Consider the following 12,187-nt stretch of genomic DNA (forward strand, 5'->3'; position numbering starts at 1 on the left):
TGCCCCACAGACGGCAAGGAGCCTGTGCTCTTTGGAAGCTGTTTATTCACTCAGCACAGAGACACAATGACTGTTGCAGCCAGTTGCACCTCGCACAACGGGCAGGTGTGACGGCGGCGGGGCAGGCGCTGCGGCTCCTACTCCTCATGCTGGCAACAGAAAAGAAACACAGACTCAGGGACGTTTTGACTTGCTGGGGTGGAGCAGGGTGCAACCATCCTGCCAATAGCGGCACCCTCTGCAGGGGTCTGGGCTAGGCACTTGTCTGAGTCACAGTACATGGCTCACTGCCTGGAGTGGATGCTGTTCCCATGCATGGCTCTGGCCCGATGCAGCCGCTCCTCCTGGCTGGTGGCTGGTCTCGCCCTGGCCCCACCTCGCAGTGGGGTTTCTTGGCCTCTTTGATAAGCCTGCAGCTGTGGGACTCACTGCCCATGGAGCTGGCTATAGCCCCAAGCAGCTTCTCTGTTCCCACTTTCCTTCACAGGGCCCACTTCGGCGTTAGTTCAGGCTTCGCTGGTTCCCCCCATTTTCCCCCGGAACCAGGCCCTGCAGCTGGTGCCTTACCTTGGAGGTGATGACGTCCCTGGTGCGGGAGCGCAGCTTGTTCACCTGCGTCTCAGCGATGTCGGCCCGCTCCTCGGCGTCATCCAGCTCGTGCTGCACCTTGCGGTACTTCACCAGGTTGGAGTTGGCCTGCTGCTCCTGCATTCGGTAGTGCAAAGGGGGTGAGGGGGGCAGGGCTCTGCGAGGACGAGCCATGGCCTGGACTGAGGTGCCAGCAGTGCCCTCTGCTTTGAGGGGGTCCTTGCCTGAATTCCCAGCCCCTCACTTCCTGGGCAGCTTTGTGCATCTCCCTCAGCAAGGGGCCATGCTGGGATCCCAGCCACAGACTGGGCAGGCCATTGGCAGGGCTGGTAGGATTGTCCCCTCCTGCCCTGCAGGCGTGTTCGCACCTCCAATGCAAGGAGGACTCCCTGGAGAAGTGGCAAGGACTCCGGCTGGCTCGGGCCTTGGGATAGCTCTGGTCCCAGTGCTGGGCTATGGGGAAGCCCAGGCTATTCAGGAGCAGGCTGAGTCCTGGCAGGAGAAGGGTCCAGGCTCCAGCCCCCCAGGAGCAGGGCCAGGTGTGTCCTGCCTAGGAGGGCAGGGGCGTGGGATCTCTGCCTGGCACTTACCGCCTCCTCGAACTGGCGCTTGTAGCTCTTGACCTTGGTCTGTAGCTTGTCAATTAGGTCCTGCATCCGTGCCAGGTTCTTCCTGTCCTCCTCCGTCTGAAAGAGCCCAGCCAGGGCCACTAGTGAGGCTTCAGCCCCTGCCACCCGGCCTCCTAACCCTTCCCCTGCCCAGGCTGCCAGCTGCCCCCAGCCCACAGCTTCCCCTCTGTCTGATCTCCCCTCCCCATGAGCCCAGGCTGGCTCATGGCTGCTCAGCCCCTGCTTCCTGCCCTGGGGCAGTGAGGATTTGGGGGAGGGGTCCGGGGAGGGCTGAAAGAGTCTGGGCTTTCCTACAGGGGACGTGCACTGTGCCCAGGGACTGGGGCCTCCTGCAGGGCAGGGGCTAAGGCTTGGCACCTGGTGAGGGTGGGCCTCGGAGTCCCGTGTGGGGGCAGGCAGGTGGGGCTGGGAGTTCTGGGAAGGGGTCAGGGAGCAGGCAGGGGGGAGGGACATAGGGAGCCTGGTGTGGAAGCAGGGGAGGCAGAGAACTGGGTGTGGGTGTTGGGGGGAGGGGATGGGAGCCCTGCACAACTGTACCTGGTAGGTCAGCTCCTTGACCCTCCTCTCGTACTTGCGAATGCCTTTCTGGGTCTCGGCGTTCTTCTTCTGCTCGATGTCCAGCTCCCCCTCCAGCTCACGCACCTGTGGGCAGAAGCAGGGTGGTGGTGGTCAGCTCTAGGCTCCCAGCTGCCCAGGTCAGGCTGAGCTGGGAGGGCCGGGCCCTGGCCTGGCAGGGTGGGAGGAGCTGGGAGAGGACACCCCATCTGAGCCCACTCTGCACTTGGGGCCCGTCAGCACTTACCCTGGCCTCCAGCTTCTGGATCTGCTTCTTGCCCCCCTTCAGGGCGATCTGCTCGGCCTCGTCCAGGCGCATCTGCAGGTCCTTGATGGTCTGCTCCATGTTCTTCTTCATCCGCTCCAGGTGCGCACTGGTGTCCTGCTCCTTCTTCAGCTCCTCTGCCATCATGGCCGCCTGAGGGGACCAAAGGGAGGGGGCCTGTCAGTGCCTGGGCCAGGCCTCATGCAATCAGTCAGTGCCGCTGACAGGAGCACGGGAGAGGGATGCAGAGCTGCATCGTTGTCCCTCCCACCCTGGATGCTGATCCATGACACCCCCTTCCTCCAGGTGCTACTTGGAGGGCAGCAGTGAGCCCCAAACAACGTGAGCTGCTGCCTTATTGTGAGAGCCTCGTGAAGCTCAATCAACTTAGCTTAACAAAGAGAAGCTTCAGGGGTGACTTGATCACGGTCTGCAAGGACCTGCATAGGGAACGAATATTTAATACTGGGCTCTTCAGTCTAGCAGAGGAAAGTCTAACAGGATCCAGGGGCTGGGAGCTGAAGCTAGACCCATGCAGACTGGAAATATGGCGTAAGTGTTTACAAGGGCGGGGACTTAGCCACTGGAACAACTTGCCAAGGGTCTTGGTGGAGGCTCCAGCACAGGCAGGTTTTGGGGCTGGTCTCTGGCCTGTTATACAGGAGGTCAGACGAGGATCAGCGTGATCCCTTCTGGCCATGGACGCTGAATGCCAGCACCAGGGTGCGTGACCACGCAGGCCCTTTCCCTGAGGGCCCCTCTCGCTTGCTGAGCCTGCGGCCAGCACCCCCAGTTCCCTTACGTCGGTGATGGCTTTCTTGGCCTTCTCCTCAGCGTTGCGACACTCCTGCACGGCCTCCTCCACCTCTGAGCTCAGCTGGGCGAGGTCCCCCTCTATCTTCTTTTTGTGGTTAATGAGGCCTGTGTTCTGGAGCAGCAACAGGGCAGGGTTATTCACGTGGGAGGGAGACGGGGCTGTTTGCACAGGAGCAGCGTGGGCTCTTCACATGGGGGTGTGTGGGACAGGGCTGTGCCCACAGGGCAGTGCCCTGGCTGGTTCCAGTCACCTCCGTCCTCGCAGTGTGGGAGGGCCTGGAGCTCAGCGGCCCAGGGCGCTGCACTGTGTGGGGTGAAGGGGCCCAGGAACCCACCCCGTGTGCCCCCTGCCCCGTGGGCTGGGCCGGCACAGGCTCCCGCTCACCTGGGAGTGCAGCAGGTTGACTCTCTCGGTGGCCTCCAGCAGCTCCTGCTCAGCCAGCTTCCTGCCCCGCTCAGCCTGCTCCAGCGCTGCCCGCAGCTCCTCCACCTCGGCCACCAGCAGGTTGTTGCGCCTTTCCAGGGCTGCCGCTTGCTCCTTCAGGTCGTCGTTGTGGCGCAGGGTGTCGTCCAGCTCGATCTGCAAGTCCTGCCCACGGCAGCGACACACACAGTCAAGGGGGGATGGAGAGGGACCGGGCTGGATATAGGCCCGGAGCCATCCGCCCCAGGCAGGCGTGAGCATCCGGCCGGACTAACCCTGCTTCTGGCTGGCAGCCAGCTGGTGCACCAGCCGGCACTACCCGGCACTACCCCTGCCTTCAGCTGGGGGCTAGCACAGCTCCAGAGCGCTGCGATCACTCTCCTCCCCTCCCCCCCCCCCCGGCAGCGCAGCAGCTGGAGTCCTGCCCTCGGCGCGGGGCCACACTGACCTTGATTTGGGCCTGGAGCTGCCGGACCAGTTTCTGGGACTCGGCGGCCTGGCGGTTGGCATGGCTCAGCTGGATCTCCATCTCATTCAAGTCGCCCTCCATCTTCTTCCTCAGCCGGATGGCCTCGTTCCTGGCCTTGGCCTCTGCATCCAGTGTGGCCTGCATGGAGTCCATGGCTCGCTGGTGGTTACGCCTGCGAGAGGAGAGGGGTTAATCCGCCGTCAGTGCTCAAAGCTTGCTGCTGGGGGCCAGCCCCAGGCACGGTGTGGGCCCCTTGCCTTTACCCTGGGGTTATGCCAGCTCTGCAGAGAGCTCTGCCAAGCCACCCCCGTGGGCTAGATAGCAATGGGAGGTGGGCACAGGCAGGCGCTACCTGAGGTTTTCAAACTCCTCGTCCTTCTCAGCCAGTTTCCTCTCCACGTCAGCCTTGATCTGGGACAGTTCGAGCTGGATCCGCAGGGTCTTGCTCTCCTCGTGTTCCAGCGCCCCCTACAGGCAGCAGTAGATGGGCAATAGTGTCACGTATTGTGGGGGTCCCTCTCCTGGCTTTGGTCCTGCCTCCCCTTTGAAAACATGGCTGTACCGAGAGGCCGGGCGCTAGACCCGGCCTGCTCTGGGTGCAGTGGGGCAAAGAGACCGAGGGGCACGGTTGCTGGGTCAGAGGTGGTAACCCTCTCCCAGCCCCGGTGTGGGCAGGCTGAACCGGCCGACCATGCACTCGGCCACAGAGAATAGTGGCCGTCGGCTGGACTGCAAGCAACGGGTTCACTGGGGATCCTTGTAACCCCCTCATTGGCAAATGGGGAACCCAAGGGACAAATGTGGTGACTTGCCCAAGGTTACAGAACACGTTAGTGCCGGAGCAGAGGCAGAGCCCAGGAGTCCTGCCCCATAGCCCCCATGAACCCAGAGGCCTCTGGGCAGGTGGCAGCCGTCGCCTCTGGGCAGGTGGCAGCCGTCACCCTGGGCAGGGGTTGTTTGGGGAGTGTCTGATGCCTACCCAAAAGCAACATGGGTGAAGGAGTGTCGAGGCGGCAGTGGCTTGGCTCGGAGAGCGTTTCTCACAGGCTGACTGCGCCCAGAAGAGAGCGCTGTGTTCGGAGCCCCGGCCCTGGGGCACCGCAGGGAGGGGGCTACACAGGGCATTGCAATGTGCAAGGCCGTGGGATGGGGCATTCGTTAGCGTGAGCCCAAACCCACCTCAGCCTCCTCCAGCGCTGCCTGAATGTCGCTCTTCTCGCTCTCCAGGGCCTTCTTCACCTTCTCCAGCTCGTGGATGGTCTTGCCACTCAGGCTGATCTGGTCCGTCAGGTCGGCGATCTCCTCTGGAGGGTGACGGAGGGTGAGCGTGGGGGGCCTGCGTTCCCCTAACCGCCGGCTTTCCCACAACTGTCAAGCAAAGCCCCCGGCTTCGACCCCCTCCCCCCATCCTGGGCCTACCTGACAAATAGCAAATGGCCAGACTCGCAGTCTTGGGGTGTGGATTCAGACCCCTCCCAGCCCTACCTGCAGGCCCAGGCCCTCAAGTGGGCTGTTTGGGCACTAGCAGCTGGACAGGGGCTCTGCCAGCCAAGCCCCCACACTGGCCAGTGAGCCCAGAGACACAGCTGTGCTCAGCAGGCCAGGGCACGGCACTGACCCGGGGGTGCCCCCATGCTGCCTTGTGCCCAGCCCCAGGGACGCGGCGCTGGGTGCTGGAGCCCAGCCGTGCCCAGCCCCAGGGACGCGGCGCTGGGTGCCGGAGCCCAGCTGTACCTTGGAGGTTCTTGTTCTCGCGTTTGAGGGTTTCCAGGTTGTCCAGGGACTCTTCGTAGGCGTTCTTGAGTTTGAAGAGCTCCGTGCTCAGGCTGCGTGACTCTTTCTGCGAGGACTCCAGCTCGGCCTGGGTCTCCTCGTACTTCTGCTTCCATTCGGCCAGGATCCGGTCAAAGTTGCGCTGCTTCTTGTCCAGCGCGGCGGCCGCCGAGTTGGCTCTCTCCAGGTCGATGGACAGGTCCTCGATCTCCGTCTGCAGCCGGTGCTTGGTCTTCTCCAGGGAGGAGCACTTGGCATGTGCTGCTTCTACAGCCTCCTCCGCCTCCTGCAGCCGGATGGCCAGCTTCTTCCTGCCGACCGCCGTTAGAGGGTGAGCCAGGGCTGGCACAGCCGGTCCCACGCGTGGGCACGGAGCCCAGCCGGCGTGCACCTCAAGCCAATTCCATCAGCAGGGACCTGAGTCCAAGCCCAGGGAGTCGGGGGGAATCTTGCCATTGACCTCAATGGACTTGGGCTCAAGCCCATCCTCTAGATTCTCCTGTCCTGAGCCGGAGAGGAACGCCCAGACGTAAAGGGGCTGCTGGCCTGCCAGGAGACTCAGTGGGGTTTGGGTTGGCCCTCTCCCAGGACCAAAAGAAGGGGGAAGAGCTGATGAGAAATCAGGACCCTGAGACTGACCGTCCCTTGGGCCAACGGGGAGAGGCCAATGCTCCAGGTCAACCTGATTGCCAGGGCCGGCAGGACAATGAGGGAGGCAGGAGGCTGGGGGTCCTGTCCTCCATGTGAGCTGGAGCTGTCTGGGCCAGAATGGGGCAGAGCTAAGGAGAGCGGGAGCCCAATTCTGAGCTGGGGAGCAGGGCCATGCCGGCCAGGGCCGGAGGAGCAGCCCAGGGAGCTGGAGGCAGAGCAGCAGCAGCCCTGAGGCAGAGTGGAGCTGGAGCAGTCCAGAGCTAAGTGCAGTGAGCGGCTGGGGAGAGCAAGGGGGACCCTTGGCAGAGGGCCCAGTGCAGGGAGATGCCCTAGTCAAGAGACCTTGCAGGCCACACTGGGAGGGGGATCTTAACCCCGACGGGGGAGGAGAGAGGGCACTACTCTGGGAAGAAGGGTCCTGCCACCTACAGCCAGAGGGCATGTGGCCATTGCCAGAGCAAGTGTCCAACCCGCAGCATCCCTGCAGCACAGCCAGGGCCTGGGACATGTGAGGCACAGACTATGAACTTCCCTTACATTCCAGAGACAGCTGTTTGTGATGTCCAGGTTCCCCAGAGCGAGGACTCTGCCACACAGGAATGGGGAAGTGGAGCCTCCCTCTCTGGGTAAAGGGAGTGGGAGCGAGGACTTAGATCCTTTCGCTAGCTAATTCCACCAGGGTAGTGTATAAGCCAGGAAAGTTCTTCTCACTAGCAGGACCATTCCCCCACTTACACAAGAACTAGGGGTCACCCAGTGAAATTAATAGGCAGCAGGTTTAAACCAACAAAAGGGAGTATTTCTTCACATAATTCACAGTCAACCTGTGGAACTCCTTGCCAGAGGATGATGTGAAGGCCAAGACTATAACAGGGTTCAAAAATGAACTAGATAAATTCATTGGGGATCGGTCCATCATTAGCTATTGGCGTGGATGGTGTCCCTAGCTTCTGTTGGCCAGAGCTGGGAATGGGCAATGGGATGGATCACTTGATGTTTACCTGTTCTTTTCATTCCCTCTGGGGCACCCTGCTCTCACACGCAATGCCAATAGGCAATGTATCCTTTGGCCAGGCTCAGCATACGGGCATTCGCTGAGCCAGCCATGTCTGCGTGAACGCAGAGGTGTCTCTGCAGATACATGTGGGAGTGTCAGCTCAGGAGCTGCCCTGTTCCTCTGCAGAGACCAGCAGCCACCCAGGAGATCTGCTCCCAAGAAGCCCTAGCAGGCAGATGGAGCAGCCAGTGCCCAGTGCATGACCCTTGCTGGAACTTACTTGGCTTCCTCCAGCTCCTCTGTCCTCTGAATGGCGTCCGTCTCGTACTTGGTTCTCCACTGGGCCACCTCAGCATTGGCCTTCGACAGGGTCCTCTGGAGCTCCCCTTTGGCCTCCACCTCCTCCTCGTACTGCTCCCGCAGCAGGTCGCAGTCATGGCGCGAGGCTTGCAGCGCGTGAGCCAAGGCGTTTTTGGACTGCAAAAGGGAAGGCAGGAGAGCCGAGATGGGCAACGGGCTCCCCTCAGGCCTGGGGTGGGAGTCAGCCTTCACGCTTAGCCAGTGCTGCCTAAGGCCGGGCCCCCACCTCAGGCAGGCTCTGCTGTGGCAGTGCCTCCTTTAGCACGGGGAGTCTAGCTCCAGTGAAAGATGCTGGATTGCTGGCCTGGGGACTGGTGCTTTCTGTGCAGGGCATTTCCCACACTGGCAGCAGCAGTGCCGGTCTCCCCTCCTGTGTGCCACAAACCGGCCCTGTAGGGGCAGCCTAGCAGAAGGGAATTCAGCCTCCCTGGCCTCTCTGCTGAGACTGACCCCAGGGGCCAAGTTGTGCAGTGCTAGGGGTGCATGTGGGGGGTGCAGAAAGCAGCCTGCTGGGTGACAGACCAACACCCACCAGCTCCCTTCACAGAGGGCCCCAGAAAGCCACTGCCTGGGCTGAGCTACTGCTCACGACTGATCAGGGCTGGATCCAACCTCAGCACCAGGTGCAGGGTCCCGTTCCCGGTGCCTGTACTGGGCAAGGCCCCCCTTCACAGCTACCCTCCCAGTCATGTTTTTCCTGCTCAGAGCAGTGGCTTCAGCCCCTTGCCAGGCTTGGCTGGGCTGGGTGCCCCTGAGCATGGCCCGGCCCAGTGTCAGTCTGGCCAATGACTGGCAGTTTGATGGATAGAAAGCTGGCTGAGTCGTCAGGCTCAAGGGGTAGTGATCAACAGCTCGATGTCTAGTTGGCAGACGGTATCAAGCAGAGTGCCCCAGGGAGCGATCCTGGGGCCGGTTTTGTTCAAGATGTTCATTAATGATCTGGATGGTGGGATGGATTGCACCCTCAGCAAGTTCGCGGATGACACTAAGCTGGGGGGAGAGTTAGATATGCTGGAGGGTAAGGATAGGGTCCAGAGTGACATAGACAAACTGGAGGATTAGGCCAAAAGAAATCTGAAGAGGTTCAACAAGGACAAGTGCAGAGTCCTGCACTTAGAACAGAAGAATCCCATGCACCGCTACAGACTAGGGACCGACTGGCTAAGCGGCAGTTCTGCAGAAAAGGACCCAGGGATTACAGTGGACGAGAAGCTGGATATGAGACAACAGTGTGCCCTTGTTGCCAAGAAGGCTAATGGCATATTGGGCTGCATTAATAGGAGTATTGCCAGCAGATGGCGGGAAGTGATTTTTCCCCTCTATTGGGCACTGGTGAGGCCACATCTGGAGTATTGCATCCAGTTTTAAGGCCCTTGCTACAGAAAGGATGTGGACAAATTGGAGAGAGTTCAGCGGAGGGCAACGAAAATGATTAGGGGGTGGGGCGAATGACTTTTGAGGAGAGGCTGAAGGAACTGGGCTTATTTAGTCTGCAGAAGAGAGGAGTAAGGGGGGATTTGATAGCAGCCTTCAACTACCTGAAGGGGAATTCCAAAGAGGATGGAGCTAGGCTGTTCTCAGTGGTGGCAGATGACAGAACAAGGAGCAATGATCTCAAGTTGCAGTGGGGGAGGTCTAGGTTGGATATTAGGAAAAACTATTTCACTAGGAGGGTGGTGAAGCACTGGAATGGGTTACTTAGGGAGGTGGTGGAATCTCCATCCTTAGAGGTTTTTAAGGCCTGGCCTGACAAAGCCCTGGCTGGGATGATTTAGTTGGAGTTGGTCCTGCTTTGAGCAGGAGGTTGGACTAGATGACCTCCTGAGGTCTCCTCCAACCCTAATCTTCTGTGACTCTATGATTTTCCATCCTTTTCTAGGGATTTAGGTGCAAATCCGCATTGTTGGGCTCCCCAGCTCCCTTCCTAGCGAGCCCCCCTCCCACAGGAGAGAGGCCCCAGAGAGCCAGTTGTCTCCCTCATACAGCCTTACCTTGGTCTCTTCTTCCAGCTGCCTCTTGATTTCCTCAATAGTCTGGGTAAATGAGGTCTTGCCACGGCTCAGCTGGTTTATAAAAGACTCCTTTTCCTCCAGCAGCCGGCTTAGCTCCCCTAGTGCAGACAAAGCCAAACAACTGGAATGGAGCTGGGCAAATGGAAACTGTGCAAGGCCATGTGCTTGTGTCCTTCAGCTCCCTGGGGCCCCTGAGCGCCAGCGTGCAGAACTGACCCCCAACTGCCTACGGTTCCAGGGGGCCCAAGGTGATGCGCTCGCTCACAGCAATAGGCCTGAGGCCCATCTCTGAATTCCCACAGAGCTAGAGGAGTCTGGACCTGGCCTTGCAGTTATGGCCCATCACTAGCTCGGAGTCAGTCAAAATGGACTTTATCTAGCACTTCCCATCCCCCAAGCAATGAGTTGGCTCTCAGCCAGGCTGTGAGGAGCTAGCCACTGGTCTGGGCCCTGGATGGTCCCCACACAGTCTAGGGTAGCAGAACCTGGCTTGCTGGTAGACGGGATGTTGGCCTGAGCAATTGACCTATTATCCCTCGTGCCAGAGGCTCTTTACCACTCGCCTGGGCAGCAGGGATCTCAGCTTAATGTCACAGCTCCCTGAGGCACTCAGCCCTTTCAGCACAGATCTCAGGAGAGTCTGGCCGCACCGGGTCTCCAGCCTGGCATCCTTGGACCCAAAGGCAGCAGCTGCACTGCTGGGGCAGAGGGGGAACTCTGCCAGCAGGTAGCTTCCTGCTGTTAACCCTTGTGGTCATGGCACATTCCGTAGCTACACTGAGGCCGACGCTACTTCTCTCCTCTCGCTGCCTCCGCTGTTCTGTCTTGGCTGGGCACGCTGCCCGCCCTGAGTGGGGCCTGCAGCTCCTCGGGGCACTGCTTTGGCATCAGGAATTACTCAGCAATCTGCTCCCTGCCAGAAGAGCACACTGACCTCTCGGAGAGACAGGAAAGTGGCTGATCCCAGTCCCCTGGTTTAGCAAGCCCAGCCTCGGGGCCCCTCTCAGCCAGTCCCAGAGCTGGGCGAAGGCGTTCCAAACTTACCGTTCTCAGTCTGCAGCCGGCTGCGCTGGGTGCTCACTTCGGCTAGCTGGCGTTGCAGCTCATCCACTTTGGACTTGGCCTCGCTTAGCTGGTCCTCATACGTTCGGCACAGCTTCTCTGCATTTGCCTGCAGCAAGCAGCCAGGGCAGCGTCAGATCAGCAGCCCGGAGCTAGACAACTTTGTTCAGCTGCTGAACACGCCTGCCCGGGAACTGTCCTGCCTCCTAGGCTATGGTTTGAGACTGGGGAATCCCTGTTTCTCTGACCCACTCGCAGCTGAGTGATGCAAAACAGGATTCCATTAGGCTCTCACACAGAGCCCTGCCAGTATGGGACCCTTGCATGTCCCCCTTGGTAGAGGAACAGGTCTTGCAGCTGCCTTCAATACAGAGAGCTCAGCTGTTGTTCTGCGCACATGCAGCATCTAGGATAGAACCCAGGGCTTTCAACGCCAAGAGCTCCAGCCTTTGCTCTGATCTTAGCAGCTTCAGAGCCCTCCCCGCAAGCACGGAGCAGGTACCTGTCATTATCCCCGCTTGCAGCTGGAGGCAGGGAGGTTAGTGACTTGGCCAAGCGAACATCAGAGCTGAGCTCAGCGCCCAAGACTCCTGCACAAACCACCTATGCTTTCTGGGTGAGAACTTGGAGCCTGCCTCACCCTCCACCCGCTCTTGGGCACCCTAGTCCCCCACCCCCAAGCAGGTCTGGTTCCACCCAGCGGGGGGCAGCCCTGCTCACAGCTTCCCAGCCCCTCACCTTGTTCTTGGTGAGATACTCAATGTTAGACGACAGGTCGTCCACCTCCATCTTCATCTCGCTCTTCTCCTTCTCCAGCTTCTGCTTGACCCTCTGCAGGTTGTCGAGCTGCTCGCCCAGCTCAGCCACGGTGTCGGCGTGCTTCTTGCGCAGGGCTGCCGCCGTCGACTCGTGCTGCAGCGTCGCCTCCTCCAGGTCCCTGCGCAGCTTCAGGAACTCTGCCTCCCGTTTCTTGTTCATTTCCAGCTGGACAGCCGTCGCGCCGCCCGCCTCCTCCAGCCGCTCGCTCAGCTCCTCCAGCTCCCGCGCCACTTCCGCACGCTGCTTCTCCACCTTGGCCCTCGCTGCCCGCTCCGCCTCCAGCTCCTCCTCCAGCTCCTCAATGCGGGCCTGGCGGGGGGCAAAGCGGGGCAGGTGCTATGGGGCCAGGCAGCACTAGCATCCTCGCCGTCGCAGCTGGAGCGAGAGCCTCACTGCAGCACCGAGCCACCCCATGGGACAGGCAGCCAGCGCCCCAGGCTCCGGGCTGGGCTAACAGCAGTCCCAACCCTCACTCTGCTAACACGATCACCCCTAAAACCGTTGGAGAGCTGGGCCTGAGCCACCCAAACTGGGTCCAGCTGTAGGTCAGGATTCCAAGCTCAGCCCCACCCCCACAGCTCAGGCAATCTGGCCCTGGGGTTCTGGTTTGGCCCTTTGTGAGAGGAGCCCAGACTGTGACATCAGGGTTTGGGGGGTTGGATTTGAGGTTCTGGTGTGTGGGCAAAGGGCCAGCTCCCTCCCGGCTGAAAGGCCAGGAGCTTGGTCTTTGAGTTTTTAATTAAAAAACCCCAAACCTGACTCCATTC

General features: G+C 60.4%; 1 protein-coding gene across 3 annotated transcripts in view; it reads right to left on the reverse strand.

Annotated features, from left to right (window-relative positions):
* Window positions 1–22: 22 nt before the first annotated feature.
* Window positions 23–12,187, reverse strand: part of MYH7B (myosin heavy chain 7B) — a 52,671-nt gene continuing 40,506 nt past the window's right edge. Inside the window, exons 23-37 of one of the 3 annotated variants that reach the window (XM_043495850.1) lie at window positions 11,340–11,729; window positions 10,584–10,710; window positions 9,519–9,637; window positions 7,448–7,644; window positions 5,481–5,830; window positions 4,926–5,050; window positions 4,099–4,214; window positions 3,726–3,918; window positions 3,239–3,442; window positions 2,840–2,965; window positions 2,020–2,190; window positions 1,755–1,859; window positions 1,179–1,274; window positions 568–705; window positions 23–149 (exon numbers count right to left, since the gene is read on the reverse strand). In XM_043495850.1, the coding sequence (XP_043351785.1) occupies window positions 138–149; window positions 568–705; window positions 1,179–1,274; window positions 1,755–1,859; window positions 2,020–2,190; window positions 2,840–2,965; window positions 3,239–3,442; window positions 3,726–3,918; window positions 4,099–4,214; window positions 4,926–5,050; window positions 5,481–5,830; window positions 7,448–7,644; window positions 9,519–9,637; window positions 10,584–10,710; window positions 11,340–11,729 (2,469 nt within the window). In that variant the 3' untranslated portion in view covers window positions 23–137. Of the gene's footprint in view, window positions 150–465; window positions 706–1,178; window positions 1,275–1,754; window positions 1,860–2,019; window positions 2,191–2,839; window positions 2,966–3,238; window positions 3,443–3,725; window positions 3,919–4,098; window positions 4,215–4,925; window positions 5,051–5,480; window positions 5,831–7,447; window positions 7,645–9,518; window positions 9,638–10,583; window positions 10,711–11,339; window positions 11,730–12,187 lie in introns of those variants that run through there. The other 2 variants (XM_038369289.2, XM_043495849.1) reach the window with 2 other exon arrangements.

This window comes from Dermochelys coriacea, chromosome 13, assembly GCF_009764565.3.
Source record: "Dermochelys coriacea isolate rDerCor1 chromosome 13, rDerCor1.pri.v4, whole genome shotgun sequence".
Classification (NCBI taxonomy): domain Eukaryota; kingdom Metazoa; phylum Chordata; order Testudines; family Dermochelyidae; genus Dermochelys; species Dermochelys coriacea.